This window comes from Chenopodium album, chromosome 8, assembly GCF_948465745.1.
Source record: "Chenopodium album chromosome 8, dcCheAlbu1.1, whole genome shotgun sequence".
Classification (NCBI taxonomy): Eukaryota; Viridiplantae; Streptophyta; class Magnoliopsida; order Caryophyllales; family Amaranthaceae; genus Chenopodium; species Chenopodium album.
Window position 1 is genome coordinate 6,627,521 of NC_137841.1, and position 19,166 is coordinate 6,646,686.

The window sequence follows — 19,166 nt, forward strand, 5'->3', positions numbered from 1 at the left end:
TTATTATTGCTATAATTATTATTATTATTATTAATATGATTGTTATAATGATGATTATTATTATTATGATTTGATTATTGTTGTTATTATGTTGTTTGATATTTATTTATTTTTATTGCTTGATCACGCCTTTTATGCATGTTTAAAGGGAATTTGTACTTGTAATCATGCTTAATAAGATACTTAATAATCTTGTTTAGGGTTAATTGTGATTATAAGTCAAGTGATCGCCAATAATAGATTTATTTGTGCATTAATATTCAACCAACATAGATAAACAGGTTTAGGGTTAATCATATTGATTGTATGTTAATTAAAAAGCGCACATGAATACGAGCAGAATAAAGTAGAGGCCTATTATTAGGGCAGGTTCAATCTCTTTTAGGTTGGATTTGTACCATCATCCCCGAACCCTTATTTGGTTCAAGACCTTATGGAGTTGACGATCTCTTGGATCGTTAAGGTGTAACCTTCATCCTGTGAACGGTTTACAAGCTCCTTAAAAACTTGTTGGCGACTCTTTTGCTCTATCTTCTTCCCTTTTGGACGCCACTGTACTTTAGTGTATGATCACAGTGGGGTTCAATCTAGTGGGATTTTAAAAGCTTGAAATTATTCCCTACACCATGTCTTCAATAACCTGACCTGCATCTTCAACATCAAGATTCATAAATCTCCCACTAGCTGCAGAATCTAAAATTATTCGAGAAGAATTTCCAAGGCCATTATAAAGGGCTTGGATTAACTGTCATTGTGCTAAATTATGGTGAGGGCAATCTCTTTGTAGATCCCTAAACCCCTCCCAAGCCTCATATAAAGATTCAACGGCTTCTTGGGCAAAGTTCTGAATCGCACTCCGTAGTACGGTTGTTCTCTCTGCAGGATAATACTTGTTATAGAAATTCAAAACAAGAGTTTCCCAGTCAGTTATACCAAGTGCAGTTCTATTTAAGCCATTAAACCACAATTTATCTTTTTTAGTTAAAGAGAAGGGAAAGAGAATCTCCCTGATTTGGTCTTGAGTGACCCCGGCTTGCCTGATGGTATTACAATATTGACAATAGTCGGTAATGTGAAGATTTGGGTCTTCACCCTTGGCTCCACTAAATTGCTTCATCTCTATCATCGTTATAAACTGAGGTTTAATTTCGAATTGAACCCCCTCAAGAGCCGAAGTAGGGGTGAGATGTGGAAAATCTGTAAGCTTTGGTTGTGACTAATCACTAAGCTTCTTTGGAACCGCCATCTCTGATTCTGTGTCAGATGATACCTCTAAATCACTAGAACCAGTCGGAGGATCACGGTGATTATTGTTATTATCACCAGAATTTGCTTGTAAAGATTTTTCTGTCTATGGAAGGAACGTTCGATCTCAGGATCGAATGGGATGTACCCTGATCTGGAACACCTGGGCATAAACAAAAACTAGAAGCAAATTTGAGATTTGCCTCAGAGAACTAACGTTCTCTGAGACAAAAGGAAAATAATCTAGACTACAAAAACAATCAGAAATAAAAATAAAACCGTTTCCTCGGCAACGGCGCCAAATTTTGACAGGGTAAAGTCGTATCCCCTAATTAAAAATAATTCCTAAGTCCTCTAACTAAGGTAGATAGAGAAGTAGGGTCGAATCCACAGAGAAATGGATCTTTCTATTCCTAATTAACTGATATAATCTAGATTATGAAGTAACCAATATTTATGATTGAATAATAAACTAAACTACGAAGATTGAGAATAGGGAGAAAACAATATATAAAAGGATCTAGGGCATAGGTTCACCAATAAATAATACTCCAGAGTAAAACATAATAATCAATCATTGACATTGCATAAATAACATGATTAACAGGCTCTCGCAATTTATTAATCAGCATAGATCTAACAGGCTCTCGCAATTTACTAGATCTAAGTTCCTATTGAAAATAGCCTTTAATATCAAATTAACATCTGCTCGATTCATCAATTCAATATTGCTATACTTTTACAAGCCATAATTGTAAAGCGTTAAAACAATTCAATAAGAAATTATCATGCAATATCAAGAACCAATAATAGTCTATCATCAATGCATCAATTAACCAGATTGTAAAGGGCTTTCGCTACGTATTACAATCACAAAATTAATCTACTAGTATTAAATCTCATCTCTCACATCTCGACTTAACCATTTATAAATTAATCTGCCTATTGAAACTAGACCTAAACATCAATTCTCATCTTTCGAATCTCGGATCAATATTGTCAAACTCATGCATAAAAGATCAGGCCTAATCTAGTCACAGACCGTTAAATCAATCAATAGGAAATTAATCTAGCATTGACAATCAACAACAATAAATTACCCTTTCATATTATTTAAGGATCCCCAAAAACCCTAGAAATAGAACTACTCACACATAATAAAAACTAAACTAATCAAAGCAATAAAACAAGTCATGATGAAAGGAATAAAATAAACAACTAAGATTAAGAGAAGAGAAATAGTTACCAAACAAATCTGGAATTAAGAATGGATTAAGAACAAAGGTTTGAGAGAAAGAAATCTAAGAAAACAATTAAGAGAGTGAAGAAAGAGTAAAAGGGAGAAGAGAGTTAAAATCGTATTACGGAGGAGTATTTATACTCCGTACAAATCCCAAACTAAAACAACGCTAATCGTCCCCTAATGAATACACGCGCCCGATCGGGCGAGGCACCGCCCGATCGGGCGCGCCTTTTTGCTTGATGTACTAATCTCGCGCCCGGCCGGGCGCGTCACCGGGCGCCAACCTTAGCTTCTCTCGCCCGTCCGGGCGCGCCTCCGAGCGCCAGTCTCTTTGGCCGAGCGGCTCACTTGGGCCACTATTTGGACTACGATTAGGCTCCATTTCTTCGGGCCAATCTGGGTTTCCTCTTCTGGTCTTGAATACTCGGTCCAAATGCCCCGGTATCACCTATACCGAGCCTTTAATCACCGGTTCGATGGCTCTAACCGGCCCTGGGCTATAGAATCTGGTTGTGCTTCTCCAATGCCTGTGATTGCTCCAAAATATCTCGGGAAAATACTCCAAAAGTATAAATCCCTGCAAAAGTCAACCAAATCTACGAAAACACTAGAAAACACCAATTAGTAATAAAAGTGGCTCTAAAGAGCCAAAAACACTACTAATTATGACCAAGGGACGGGGGTAAAATACTATATAAAATAGACACATCAGCAGGGATTCAGGTTGCTGGTGGCATGGCGCGCAGTCGGAATCGGCGCCGAATCGAAGTCAGCATCAGCGTCGACTTAGGGTGGTCGGGGCAGGGATTCAGGTGGTGCTGGGATGGCTTGGCAGCTGGTGGAGTGGGTTTAACATAATTATTTTTTTTTTTTTTTTTTTTATTTTTTCTTTACAAAAAAAATTAACTTTTTGTTTAAATTTTTATTTTATATTAATTTTTTTATTAGACCAATCACAGGCCGCCACGTGTTAGGTAACCTATTATAACAAGTTACATGACCGATTGAGACTATTTCGAGCGGATTGACAATAAAGGTCAGATTATTTAAAAATAATCAGAAGGTGGGATTATTTTGGGCCGATGACTCAAAGGCTGGATAATTCCGGGCAGTTTTTCCATTTTCCTCTCCCCTTTCCGACCTTCATACCTCCTTCCCCTTCCCCTCCCTTTTTCGGCCACCCTCATCATTTTCCCTCCACCCCACCAGGGGCGAAGCCAGGATTTTTAAGTCCTGGGTGCCGGAGTTGTTAAACGACACTTCAGTTTAAAAAATTTAAATGTTCTAAGCGTGCATTCTATTCACCTAATTTTTACCTATTTGAACCTATCTGAACCTATTTTAACTTTTCAAAATTTATTTTAGTTGTAATTATACTTGGGTAGTTGGTGACCCTTATCAAAACCAATTTTAGTTATAATTTATACGTGAATTGGGTGATCCTTATCAAAACCTATTTCAGTTACAATTTATACGTGAATTGGGTAATCCTTATCAAAACTTATTTTTTTTTTATAAACTTAACTTATCTAAATTTGTTAGATCTTACAAAAGTAGAAATAAGGTGAACAAAAATTAGTTTAATCTTACTTTACAAATTGAAGTAGTAGATTTTTTTGCCCCATCAAAATTTGTGTTTTGCTCATTATCATCATTCAAATTACTTTTCGGATCCAAATTTTTCTAGCTATAGAAGATTATTAAATAAAATAGACAAGTAAAACTACAAATCATAATAATAATAACATAAATCACATTAAAGAATCTATTAATTTGATGAAATTACAATTTTTAAAAAATAACCTGGAAGAAGAACTCCGTACTTTTTTTTTTTTTGTTTTGAAGGAAAGAACTTCATACTTTGTTGAACTTGAACTCCCACTTTTATTAAAAAAAAAAAAAAAAAAAAAAAAAAAAAAAAAAAAAAAAAAAAAAAATAGTTGTTTGTAGGTTTATTTGGGCCATACCACCAGGCCAAGAACGACCCACATTAATAATCATGTGGTTGTAAATTGTAAAAATACATGTTAAGGATTTGTCAAAAAAAAAAAGAAAAAAAAATACATGTTAAGGAAGGACTTGATCCCAGGTCTCTTGGGTAAGAGCTTCAAGTTTTAACCAATGTGACAAAAATTGAAATACATATTTTATTCCATTTTAATGTTATCTATAATATTTTTATGGGGGCCAGTCTATAAAAACTATAAGTTAAAGATTTGGGCCGGGGAGGTCGGGCCTCCACCAGCCCCCCCCCCCCCCCCCGTCCCTTCGCCCCTGCACCCACCCATTTCCCCTCTCTTGTCAGTCGCCTCCACCCTCCCTTTCCTAGCTCATTCCTTTCCAGCAACCACACAACCTAGTTCTAGTGACGGTAATGGCAATTCTTAGGCCAATTTGTGAGGTGTAAGTTGGGGTTGGTTTGTGTGGGGCGACAATCCATGGTGTTTGGCAAGGGTGGGGTTTCCATGGCTAGTGGAGGCCATGGGTGAGGGTGGGGGATAAGGTTAGGGGGTTCACTGCTAGTGGAGGCTACGATGGGGGTTCACTGCACCGGGATGGGGTTGTAATTAAAATTATTTTTTTGTTAAAAATTAATTTTTAAAAATAAGAAAATTGGAAAAAAAAACAACAGATCCTTTACAAAGTGACTAGGTTAGATCCCGTGCCATGCACGGTGATCTATAATTATATGCAGTTATATATTATTGAATGATAAATATTATAATCATATATTAGTCAAGGAATAATAAAAGTATGTGATACGTTGATTTATATTCGCATGAGGTTCTAATATATCTATTAACTATTACTAAAACAGAAGTTGCTGACGTCACCATTGCCCACGTGTTGCTTTCTCAATAAAAAAAATTCCCGCTTAAAAGCAATGATGATGTCATTTTTTTTTGTAAAGCTATCTTATTTAACATTTTTGAAATTTAAATATTGAAAGCTTTTATATTACAACTAAAACATATCAGTTTATCGTAAGAAATTAAAACAATTTTAAATTGCACACTTATAAATGACCTCCTACATTGAACTATGAATTAGACAACGTTGAACAAATACTGTATCATAATTTTGATGAAAATAAAAAAATTTAAAATTACAAAATATACGTAATTCTTATTTATATTCATGTGTAATAGCAATTTATTTTTAAAAATATATAAATTAAAAATATATTTTATATAAACCGTGCATCGCACGAGTTCTAATCTAGTAGACAATAAAACAAAAGTAGGCAAAAAATCCAAGTAATCTTTTTCTTGTTGAAAAACAGGTTATAAATTATTTAAGAATGTATTTTTAGGTTTGTAGTTGCCAAAAAATTTTTAAAAAGATTTGTGAAATCTTTTTTATATTAATTATAATAGATAATACATTAATATGGAATATGTATACAAAAATAATTTATTTTTTATAAATGATTTGTTTATTTAATAAGTAGTTTTTTTGGTGTGTCTTTTAGTATATAGTATTGATTGATACGTGTCATTCTTAACCCATTAAGCAGGTCACAACCGGTTTCACCCCATTCATGAAAGATGTATGTTAAAGCTCATTTTAATCCAAGATAATCAAAAGGTTGTTATAATTTTGAAAGACCGGACAAAGATCATGCAAAGTAACATTCTTGATAAATTTTCCAGAAAGTAAAGCAAGTAATAAAATACTAAAAAAGTACTCCCTCCGTCCCCGATTGATAGTCACTTTTGAAGAAAAATCACGGGAATTTAGGAGAATTAAAGAAAGTAAATTGAAAAAGTAAACTTACATTGGGTATGCAAAAAAGTAGAGAGAGAAAGTAATTAAAGCACATGGGAAAGTAAAATTTACATTAGAAAGTTAAATTTGCACAAATATTTTTGCAAATGTTAGATAATTTTGGTTATAAAAAATATTAATAATACTTGAAAAAAACAAATGTGATTAACATTAGAGCATCATTATTGTTGGGGATACTTATATCCTTTCCCGGTTTCTCTCTCCTTTCCTACACTTGACACATCACTTTCTCTTTCCTCCACATCACTTCCCACTATTTCCATCCTTTTACTCATCCTTTCCCTTAAAAATTTCCAACATCAATGAGTATCCTTTCCCACTTTCTCTCTCCTACTTACATATACCCCACCATTTATTCCTTTTTCAAATTACATATATTTATTAATATACTTAATTATTATTATTGTTGAAAATGTTGTTAATAATAATTAATAATAGATCGTTCTATTAACCGACACATTAATTAAACGAGACGAATTCAAAAACATAAAATTCATTGATTAAAAACATGAAATACATTGATTAAACGACACGAATAAAAAAAAAACATGAATTACGTTGATAAAAATAGCAAAGAAAATAACAAACATAAGTTTAAAAATAACTGAAATGTTTAATTTTCATCGGACCTCATAGACTGTGCCCATAAATGCTCGATCAAGTCGTTCTTCAAAGCCATATGGACGTCTCTATCACGAATTTCCCCTCTCGAAGCTATCAATCTACCGAAATTATCTGGATCATACTGTCCGGGAGTTACGGTGAATGTTGTTGCATTCCTAGTTGAGGACGACCCCGACATATTCTCAGGCTGTTCATCGGCAAACTCGAGTGGATCCTTATAATTTAAATATGTATCACGCTCGTCTTCAACAATCATGTTGTGGATAATGATGCAAGTCATCATAATTTTCCACAACAGATCTACACTCCATGCCAAAGCAGGCTTCCTGATTATTGCGAAACGAGCTTGTAACACACCAAAAGCACGCTCAACATCCTTTCTCGCACTCTCTTGACGTTCAGTAAATAACGTATCCTTAGCTGTTTGAGGGGCAGTAACCGCATCTATAAATGTCGACCACTTTGGATAAATCCCATCAGTGAGATATTATCCTTTTGTGTAAGTGTTTCCATTAACTGTGAACAGAACTTGTGGAGCACGATTATTTATTATATCATCAAATACAGGAGAACGTTGTAGTACATTAATATCGTTGCACGACCCAGGAGTCCCAAAGAAGGCGTGCCAAATCCATAAATCCCTAGATGCAACCGCTTCCAAGATAACAGTGGTCGTTTTAGATCGGCCTTGATACATTCCTTTCCATCCAGCTGGACAATTTTTCCATACCCAATGCATGCAATCAATGCTTCCTAGCATGCCGGGGAAGTTTCTATCCTCCCCTTCTCTTAGAAGACGCTGGATATCTTCCATTGTTGGCTTGCGGAGGTACTCAGTTGCAAACTGAGCAATAACTCCATCGACAAATTGTGAAAGACATTCTCTAGCAGTACTTTCACCAAGCTTTAGATATTCATCTACTTGATCAGCTGAACAACCATAAGCTAACATACGTATAGCCGCGGTACATTTTTGAAGGGGTGAAGCACCAAGACGCATGGTAGCATCGGGACGTTGTTGGAAATAGTGATTACTTGCACTTAATGTGTCCACAATGCGAAGGAACAGAGGTCTCCTCATACGAAACCTCCTTCGAAATACGGTATCATTGTATACCGGTTGATTAATAAAGTAATCTGCAACTAGATTGTCGTGAGCCGCTTCACGATTTCTAGTTACAGTTACCCTTCGTTTTCTCGGACGTTTTTGCTTTTCAGGTTGTAATGAATTAAGCACTGAATTTTGCATCGCAACTAAACGTTGACTCTCATTTATAAAATTCATGACCATGTGATCATAAATTTTATCAGTTATACTTGAGGAGGAAGAGCTTGAAGAACTTGAAGAGATTGAATCTAAGCTCATATTGTGTTTGGTGTTTTATTTTTGGTGTGTTTGTTTGTGACAGTAGGAGATAGAAATCATGTACTTTAAATAGACAAAAATAGGATATTGTTGGTCAGAAGATAAGATTTTGTTAAAACATAATTGGTGCACATAAGATATGGATAAGATAAGGATTGTATGGTGAGAATTATGACCAATGCATGCAGAATTTTGTAAGGTCAGTTTTTTTACCAATGCATGCATGAGTCTTGTCAAAAGGTAAAAGAGACATCATAGTTTTAAAAACAAATTAAAATACACTAATATTAATTTAATACATAAACAACAATAACAACACTACATAAACATCAACATTACTAGTAGCACAAACAATTTTAAAAAAAAATAACTTGCGTACCTTACAATACTTAATTAAAATACAAACATTGCAAATACTAAAATGAAATTAATGCGAAAACCTACTACTAAATTCGTCTCTCAGTTTGTTATACATTGCTAATTCCTTGTCATCAAGAACGGGCTTCTGCATTAACATTTCTAACATTCTGAACTTCATGGCCTCCTCCTTCTGCCTTTTCTTTTCTTCTACCCGGGCCTTTTGTTCTTCATCTCGTTATCTCATCTGATCAAGTAGTCGCTCTCCCAATTGACTCAATTTCTCTCCCATGTCATTAAAATTTGTATTTAAAGAGTCAAGATTTACACTTGACGAAGTACTTGATGCTTTACCTTTCATCTTTGTCTGTTTTATGCCAAGAGGTCTTTTAGCCCTTCTGCCAACCTCACACTATGAATCGGGTTGGGATCTTTTACCGCTCCCCCCACTATCTGTAGATGCTTGACCACCCGGTAACATATCAGACTGAACTTTGGACAAGGAGGGATCCCATTTGGGGTACTTCCTCAGAATTGCAAAACAATGCAAATAACAAAACATCTTATTGTTAGTTGCTTTGTAATCTATGTGAGCGAATCTCTCCAAATTTTGCTCAGATTCACCACTACCCTTAGTTCGAAAATGATAACCGTAGGCGTCAACCCATTTACTTACATGTAAATTTATGTGATCCCATCGATTTTGCAAAGATTTAACGTTTCTTACCTTAATCTCATTGAGATTTTCAGCTCTAGCCTTTTCGTACTGGTTGTGAATTTCTGCCCATAACCCGCTTCTCTTGGTCTTGGTTCCCCTCTCCACATCGCCTCCTGCATTTATATAGGCTGATACAAGAGCTTTGTCTTCGGCGATACTCCATGCTTGGTTTTTCCTTTGTGCAGATGTATTGAGTTGCACTTCTGGAACAATTTCGACTTCATCATTGTCAATCTCTTCAAGATGTTGTGCTCCCGCTAATTCCTCAACATGTTCACCACTTAACTCTATTGGAGTAGCATTGCTACTACAAACTCCACCTGGAGATTGATTCATATTTTGAGTTAAATGTTCTGATATGGGAAAAAAAGCGGTATTACCAAAAGCTTGTTGATAGGATTGGGAATTATGAGGAAAATTTGGTTGTATTGGTGGAATATTATTGAAATTTGTTGGTCTTGGTTGACTACTACACCATTGAAAAAATGCAGCTTGGATTTGAGGATTACTCAACAGATTAGGGTCAACAGGAGGATTAGATTGGTTAAATTGAAAGTTTGAATTGTTAGGAAAATTCGGGTTACCACCGTAATTAGAATTATTACGATCCATATTGAAGACTCTAAGAAATTGGAAGTGAAATGGAGAAAAATAAACTTGAAAAAAAGAAGATTAGAGTAATTTTGTGTTTAAGAGTATTGTACAAGTGAAACTGAAACTTTGTGAAAATATAGCAAATTTATACTCATTTTATAGACAAAAAATTTTTATGACTATTGGTGTTTTCGGATTTTAAAAATAAGTTACCGTTTACAAATTATAGCCGTTATACTGTTTTGGAGCAAAAAAAAATAAAGAAACAAGATGTTGACAAGTGTCAACAAGTTGAGCGTTGGATGATTTCCAATATTGCCGTTGTATGCTTTTGTTTGTGATTGTTGAATTAACATGGCACTTGGGCCGAGGCGAGATTTCCTTTCCAGAGAAAGGATACTACAATATCATTTCCCTAACAGTTATCTTTCCCAAGTAATAGCATCCATCAGGATTGGGAAAGGACACCAAAAAGCCACGGAAAGGATTGTAAAAGGCCTTGATGCTGGTGCTCTTATGGGTGCCTAAAAATGACATAAGTGACTATAAATCGAAAATGGAGAGAATATTTACTTATAAAAACGGTAAAAAAAAAAAAAAAAAAAAAAAAAAAAAAAAAAAACATTTCGACTAACCAAGCTAGTTGTCATCAACTCCTAATATAATGAATGAGGTACCTAGGCCCACCTCACAACATTAGCGTGCTAAATACAGCTCTACAGTCCTACAACTACACTAGTAGCGTACGTCTTTAAGTCCTTTCATCTTCCATACCTTAAAAAACCTCCTCTTTTCCCCCATTTTTCATCCCACACCAAAAACAACATTTTACACAGAAAAAACACCAAAAATGGCTGATAAAAATGGCGAATTTAGCAACTGCTTAACCCATTTTGTAGACAATGGAAGCGTTGAAAGTCACAGGTATTATCTGGCACGTAAAACCCTCTTCGAACTCCTCAATGACAGGGGCTATGCTGTTCCTAACTCCGAGTTAACTCGCTCTCTTCCCGAGTTTCGTGCCGAGTTTGGCCAAAACCCTGACCCTCTTTCCCTTCGCATTTGTGTTCCTCTCCGAGCTGACTCGTCTTCTAAGGTACCCTAATCAGAATTTTCATTGTTATACTCTGTTTTTGTAATAATCCCACCATTTTTATGGGTCTGAAATTATGTTGGTATTTGTAGATTTTGATTTAGTGTAATGGGATTAGTAAATTGTACAAAAAATGTGATTTTTGGGGTACCACATTGTATGGGATTGTGGGTGCTTATTATTTTTAAATTATTCTGTAAAAGTATTATGCAAAATTGCTAGTATTAGTTCCTTGTTTACCAGTTTTTCGATTTTTGATTTTTATTTTTGGTTGAATAAATATGGTTTTGAGTTCTGAATATTGAGTATGCTACGTTTGGAACCCTAACTTGCTGAATTTTGGTTTTGAGTGAGATGATGTTGGCTGTGTTTTGAAGTAGGATTATCATATTTTATTTATCATTTATAATTTGGTATGCTAGTGCACGAGTAAAATGCGTAGATTGTTACGCCATCATGTAAGGTGTCATTCTAGTTTGTATTTGATTTTTGAGTATGTTATGGTTGATTGTTTGGAATGGGGTGTGGTGGTGTCAGTGGTTGTGAGGGCGGCGAGGTTTCTAAGATGGGGTGGTCAAGATTTGTCTAAGCTCCAATGGGGTGTAGTGCATGACAAAGGCTATGTTCGATTCATCTGATCTAATTTTATCAGGGCCATTTTGATTTCTTGATTTGACTAAACTTTGATTCTAATTGCGCCTTAATCCATAAGAAAAGAATGCGTCAAATGAGATGTTGTAAATTGATGTTAACATGTAATTTCCAATTATGAAATTTCCTTAACTAATATATTTTTTACCGAGTCAGAGATGATTAGCGATAAAATAAACGCAAATGAAAAGATTTGGTGTGGTTAATTTTGATATTAGCAAATATTTGCTTAAATAAGTTGTTCTAAACTAGCGAAAATTGAGTTATGGGAGCATGGAGAAAAAAAAAAAAGATTTTAAATAGCTCAACCAAACAATCATTAGGGGATAGAGTGGTTTTAATTCCCTTTCCATTACTTCATTTCCTCCAACCAAACGCCCCCTTAAATTTATCCTTTGAGATCATGTTTTTTGTTGACATGTCTTGGCTGATTTGTTTACTACATACTCTATGGTTTTATGTTATTTATGTTATGCATTTGTAGCAAATATACATTTTCAAGCATGTAACAATCAATGAGTTCCTGCTTGCAAAATCCCTAAATTAGACAACAAGAGTGTTTTTGAATTTTGACATTAGGTGATAGTGTGCAAAAGAGTAAGCTGTCATCGGCTTAATACCCACCTTGTGCAGCCTTTCTGTGTTGTAATGAGAGTTTGAGACCTAAAGGCCCTTAAACGTGTTTCTCATACTATTGATCCTATTTTGTTGATATAATTTTCCATGTACAGGGACTAGATCCCAGAATGTTGATTTCGGGTGACTTCTGGTAAATTTTCCACGTATTGATGGCAAAAAAAAAAAATCGAGTTTAAAAAATGGACATGAACATTTAGTATTGGTTTTGGGGTTTATAGACTAGGGGGCACTGGAGAGTGGTTGTATCTGATGAAGATATTAAGAAACCACCTTTGCTAGTCTGTGCTATGTCCTTGTGTAATTTTCACCCTGCTATTGGAAAGGGCTTATGCTGTCCATCCCATTTTCCTCTGAATCATTAGGGTAGCACAAAAGTTGGTATACTGTGCTAAAACTAAATTTGTTTGGTATACCATTAAAGACTTTGTACTCATTGTATTATTGATGACTTGGCTCAGTTATGACGTAGTTAGCAATCAGAACCATTTGTTGTCAACTTTTGCTGTACATTATATAGACTGGTAGTGCTTTCTTAAGCGATTTTTTTGGTCAGTCATATGGTCGGCAATGTTCAACAGTTTAACTTTATATTGTCAGCCTCCTAATGAATGAAGAGACCTTGCTTTTATGTTATTCGCTTGTTCATTCCCTTTGTAATGGATCCTGATTCCTGAAATAATGAGGATGCCTGGAACTGAGTAAGCCTTTTGTTCTGTCATCTAGCCTTATAGCATCCATGTGAAGCTATTCTTGAGCATTCTTAAGATGCTTTTGGTAGTAGAGAGGTTAGCCAAGTCGATATGGTTGACATACTGTTAGGAACTCTTGAGCCAAGTCGATATGGTTGACATAAAAGTTTTAAGTTCAGGCACTCGAGGATGGCAATAAATTGTTAATTGAGCTGTTATTGTTTTAGTCTCATAATGTCTAATACCACTACTTTCCTGTCCTGCAGATTTTGGTCATTTTTGGTGGAACTGAGGAAATTAAAAAAGGCAACATCCTTACAATTTTCAGCCAAGTCATTGACAAAGAGAGATTGCACCGGATTATTTTAGTCCTGCAAAGCAAAATGAATCACCATGCTCGAAAAGTTGTGGATGAATACCCTGTCAAAACAGAGATATTTCAGGTCATGTCTATAGGAAATTTCAAGCCTTTGTTTCAAACTTCTTATGCAATATAGTTTTAGCCTGTTTAAAGACATTCCCCCCCCCCCCCCCCCCCCTAATCTCTCCTATGTGTTCTGTATATCTGTGGCTGTTAAATACTCTAATCTTTCAGGAAAATCCACCCTATCTTCTTTGGGTATATCTCATATCTGTGCTAAAACTAGGTTAACACTTGGTTGAAGAAATTTTGTACTACACTGTTTCTTCAAAAGCAACTGATAAGCTGCTTAGATTTGGATTTTCTGTTTGATTCTTATCATGATGGCTTATCTTCTGTGCTTATCTCGTTATTCAATTATGTATAAGCTGCTTAGATTCGGAGTTTGGAAGAGCCTTAATCAAATATAGGCTGATCCCTGCTCTAAGTGGCATGCATTTTCCTTTAAAAAATCCACCTGTGTTTTTATTTAGTATTGCATTTTAGGTTTCCTTTAACAGGGTTAGTCTATAAATATACTATATAGTTAGTTGAACTGTCAATTTTGCAGTGGATGGTTTGATGTATGCTTGGTGACAGCTTCAATATATTATTCATCAAGACATAAATGAATCACTAAAGACCTGTTCTCTTCAGCTTAATTTCAGTTCAATTCAGTTCCTAATTTCCTTCTCTCATAAACAATTCAGTTAAGTTCAGTTCAGTAAATCAGAACAGACCCTAAATTAGTAAATTCTTGCCGTAGTTCATTGAATGGCCTAATTGAGGTGCCTGTGTCAAGATGTGACATTGCGCTACTGTCTTTCTTTGGTTATTATCTCCAATTCAACTTATATTGAAGTTTAAACCTCTATCTTCTTTTCCTTGTAGATCAGTGACTTGTTGGTCAACATCACAAAGCATGTCTTAACACCAAAGCATGAAAAGCTGACTACTCAGGAGAAGATATGTCTGCTACAGAAGTATCAGGTGAAGGAACACCAGGTAATTCGTTTATTTCCCCCCTTGAAAGATGCATTGCACTTCCATCCTGGTGCACTTGAACTTGCAATTCCATGTCTATACACCCAGGCTAGAAGGTATAAACTTAGGCTGTTTGGGCATTTACTGAACTAATCCATGTGTCTATTCTTTGGCTGTACATTTTCGTTACTTATGCTGGTTTTTGGTGCGATGATTTCCCTATACTCATAATTAACTTCACATTTGTTGTACAAAGTACATTCATAGTCATAATGCAGTCATCATTGCCTATAGAAGCAGATCAATAGATTTAAACTAATATTTGAAAGATCTTTTAATGGAGACTGGGAGAGGGAGGATGAATGACTGGTTGGTTTTTGTTTTTCCTGAAAATTGTCCCATTTCATCTGTGTTCGTATTGCAATAAGCGTCATTATGATTACTTAGCATGAATAAAATAAAAATATATCTGAGGTTGCATTAGATGTGTTTCTCTTCTGCAGTGGTTGCATAAATTAGAGGCTTCTAGATTCTAATTTTTTTTCTAGTCACTTGCTAGCATATGTTGTCCCTGAATTCATGCAAATCTACAGCAAACAAACTTTTTAGAGCTTGACTCATAAATCTTAAAGCATCGATCCTCATCAGTCCATTTAATGGCTGTAGATATATTGATTGGACAGTTACCATGAAATTTGAATAATATGATTACTTTGATAAAATTGTGGTTTGGTGCGGTCTAAACCGCACTCTGAACAGCCCAATTCAAAAGCATGAAGAAGCTAGTGTGAAGTATCATTTTATAACTATTAACTTTGTGATTTTCTTTGAGCACAATCTATGATTTTCTCCTGTGAGAATTTTATGTTTCTCAGGCTCACATATGCAGGACATTGTTTACGCACCATAATGATTTTATCCTTGATCTTAACTAGTGAAACAATAAACATGCCCCTTAATTCTTGGATTCTATAACACAAGTGGTATAACTTGGTCATATGTTTATTTTCAGTTGCCGCGCATTCAGGAGAATGATGCAATTGCACGCTATCATGGACATGAGAAGGGGCAAGTCATGAAAGTTAGCTACACTGCTGGATTACCAAGTTCCCTGGTTACTTATCGGTGTGTTCTGTGATGACTGGAGTAAAAAACTCGATCGAAATTCACTCAAACAGTTAACAATCATAGACTTCTTTATAATAATATGACAAGATAATACTCATCTTATGCCACAAGTTTGTGTTAGGTTTTCTGCAAGATGCAAACATGAAACCTGTAAATTTGGTGCTGGTGATATGTACATAAACAACACAGTATTTGATGCATGCTACTTGGATTTTTGCTGTGTTGATTTCACTAAAAATAGAAGGTTCAAGTACTACCGAATATTAATTCTCAATTCTCATCATAGCTTATATTCATTTTCCATGTGAATTTGTATTAGAATGCTAACATTTGTAGCTGCTTTTAAGGACATGCATACATACTATATGTCTTTTTATAATCTAATTCAATAATATATCAGAACATAACCTAAAATACAATTTTGCTCAAAAAATCAGAAAAAAAAAAAAAAAAAAAAAAACTTAGGAATGTAAGTTTCTTGTAAAGAGAGAATAACGAACCTTGTCAATAAAAAATAATAGTAGCTAGGCGAATTTTATTACAGGGCTCATTCTTGATCATTAATTCATTATTAGAGTAGTTTTACACCCACTTTGCCAAATTTGTTGTCCATTCTCCTTGTTTAAGAGTTTGTGAAAAAACATATTCCATAATCCCATTTATAAATGTACTCTTTACAAAACTAATTACAACTATTAACTTTGATACCATAAATTTATTGAGAAAATTAGGTTTTTTTATTTATTTTTTATTTATTTTTTTATTTTTTTTCAATAATGAATGTAAGAAACTTGTTTTGTAATGTGTATAAGTACTTCTGCTTAAAAAAAACTACAATATATAGTTTAACTATAATGTTTCTGGCATACAAATTTGAACATTAATATTACTAATTTTCCATTAGTAAAAATATTGAAATTTCTTTTAAGAATTTTAGATTTATATCCAACGAGCAACAGCAAAGAGATAGAAAACCCTTTTTCATTTTTTTTGAATGAAACTTTTTACATTATTATGCGGCTATGGATACATGAAAGAAAATGACTATTGAGAGAAATTAACTGTAATCTGTATTAATATTACTAACAGATATTTGAATAAGAAAAATACTTTTATATCGAAAAAGAAGTAGATATAGCTTAAATGTATCAAAAAAATATAACTTCAACATTTATTTCAGTAGTAAATAACACACTTTAATTGAAAGAAATTAAACTCGAGTGGAGATGCCTTGAACAATTTCCTTGAATAGCTCTTTGGCCATGACTCTGTAAGCGTGTTGAGTCATATGAACTCCGTCCCAACTCACTAGCTTAGAGGGATCGCGACAAACTGGAACTCCATTGTTTCCACACATTCGAGTTAGGTTAAAGTTATACTCGTTGTCACCAATTCCACAACATGTCTTTTGTACATCATTCTTTTCAAACCCTGCATATATAGATAAATACATGTATTAGTACTTACTCTAAACAAAAGAATACAATCAAATACTTTGTATTAAAAATTGACAAAAACTAACCTTGTGAAGCAGCATTTTGAATGAGTCCCTTCAATGCGTTGAAATAATCAGCATACACTATTGCAACGTTTGGATACTGTCCTTGAAGCTCCTTAAGAGCTTCTTGTAATCGATCATTTTGAAACGTTGCGAATCCGTTCAAACCCTTTAAACAATGGAGTTCATCATACATATTTGAGTCGTTCGCCTTAAAAGTGCTAAGATATATTGGCATACAACCAATTGCGAAGTTGCCAGGAACTACAACTTTAGTTGCACCAAGATTAATGACATCCTGCATAATTATGTAACAATTGTATGTAATTAGTACTTCATAATTATTTTATGAACAATTTAAAAAATGTAATTGATAATATGTTAGAAAAACAAACCTTTACAGCATTAGTAATGGCTTGAATTACTTCATCCACCATTTGTTGCACTTCTTCCATTGTTTTTCTTCCAAAAAACGCGTAGTTAAAGTCGTTACCTCCGGTTTCAATGATGAACAACGCATTCGCAAGTTTAGCCTTACAATCTGCATACATATATATGAATAAGAATAATAAGTAACTATAATCTAATCTTGATCGTTAATATATATACTTCATAATCATTAAAACATTATCGCAGTCATATTTGAAACGAATATTATAAAATTTTCATTAGTATATAATCAATCAATCAATCAAAGCCTTAATCCCAAAAGTGGGGTCGGCTAACATGAACCAAATTTGATTATTCCGTGTAGTCATCAACATAAATCTTTCTCCAATTTATTTAATAGTTTGATGATAATTTACATTAATACAAGTCCAATAATATTTTACGTGATATACGTAATCTATTTTATATTAGTACAATAATTTTATTATTTATATAATAAGATGGGAAGTATAATTACCTTTTAGGTCGTTAGGGCAGAGTGATTGAAGGTGAGATTTAAACCACCCAAGTTGAACGGATAATGAACTTTGGGTGACCAGCGATGTAATGTTTTTGGCAGCTAAGGTTGAAGAGTCAAGAGCCGTCGATCCCGCCACAGCAAAGTTCACACCATGAGCGAAGTTACCAGCTTCATTAAGATATGCATCAAGAAAGGGTAGCTTGAAGTACTTGGCTGCAAGTTATACAACACAACAAAATTAGTCACTAGGGTTACTTACATATATTAACATACTAACTTATACAACATAAAAAAAAAAATTAATTACTGGGGACTACCGGACTAGGGTTAGACAGTGACGGATCCAAAAAAATAATAATTTAACTAGGTCAAAATACATTATGTACATTATTATAATGATAAACCTACTTTAATTTCTTTATATCATTGTAATAGTTTATTTCTGTATTTATAAATCATACAATAATTCTTTGTATACTTAATTACTTAAACCTACAATCAAAGAATACAAATTATAAAACAAATAGTGCAAAAATAAAAATTGTTGCAATTGTTTTGAAATAACGGAGAAAAATAAACGGATATATATACAAATAAAACATTATAAAATTAAATATTTAACATAAAGATGATTAAGGAAGTCTAGCAAAGTGACACATACCAATAAAATCGATCATAAGAAGACCATTAGAGCAACGACCGGTTGGCTTATGGAAGAAAGTTTGTCCATAAGGAAGTCTTGCAAAGGTTGTATGTTCTCCAATGGGGGATTCACGTACTAGGTTACCGGTGTCGGATATCGAATCACCAAACTGATAGATGGCATCTACTTTCGGTATTTGTTGAGGGAGTGCATTGAGACGAGGAAGGGAAGAACAAAGAGCAAGAACAACAAGGAGTACTAGTTTCATGGAAGCCATAATTTTCTTGTTACTACGTACTTTTTTTTTTGGTTGTGTTGTGAAGGGAATAGGGAGGGGAGGTGTATGAATTTATAAGATTAATGATTAGTCGGTTATTTGGTTTAGTCGGCTAAATTTTGTAAGAAGATTAAGTTTTACTAGGATTAAAATTTCCTAATTAAGTTAACGTGTTGTACTAAATCTTATTTAGATTATCCGGAGTAACTAATTAGGATTAAGGTTTTACGTACTAATTAACTTGCATCATAAGAAAAACTATTGCTAATTAGCTAATGGATATACTTCGTAGGGTATTAGGTTTAATGTTTCCTAAAT

The 19,166-nt window shown here is 34.2% G+C and overlaps 2 protein-coding genes and 1 non-coding gene across 3 annotated transcripts; 2 read left to right on the forward strand and 1 right to left on the reverse strand.

Moving 5' to 3' along the window:
* The first annotated feature begins 758 nt into the window (after positions 1–758).
* LOC145557091 (small nucleolar RNA R71) lies at positions 759–865 on the forward strand. Its single transcript, XR_014092165.1, has one exon. It is a non-coding gene; the product is annotated as a small nucleolar RNA R71 (small nucleolar RNA).
* Positions 866–10,723: 9,858 nt separating this feature from the next.
* On the forward strand, positions 10,724–15,622 carry LOC145555748 (DNA-directed RNA polymerase V subunit 5C-like). Its single transcript, XM_081617476.1, has 4 exons — positions 10,724–11,032; positions 13,275–13,451; positions 14,300–14,413; positions 15,405–15,622. The coding sequence occupies exons 1-4, from the start codon at positions 10,787–10,789 to the stop codon at positions 15,528–15,530; spliced, it is 663 nt and encodes a 220-aa protein (XP_081473602.1). The 5' UTR covers positions 10,724–10,786; the 3' UTR covers positions 15,531–15,622.
* Positions 15,623–16,730: 1,108 nt separating this feature from the next.
* LOC145555749 (acetylajmalan esterase 1-like) lies at positions 16,731–18,848 on the reverse strand. The gene is made up of 5 exons (XM_081617477.1): positions 18,590–18,848; positions 17,926–18,141; positions 17,414–17,559; positions 17,043–17,316; positions 16,731–16,951 (listed from the first exon to the last, which is right to left on the reverse strand). The coding sequence occupies exons 1-5, from the start codon at positions 18,846–18,848 to the stop codon at positions 16,731–16,733; spliced, it is 1,116 nt and encodes a 371-aa protein (XP_081473603.1).
* Positions 18,849–19,166: the final 318 nt, after the last annotated feature.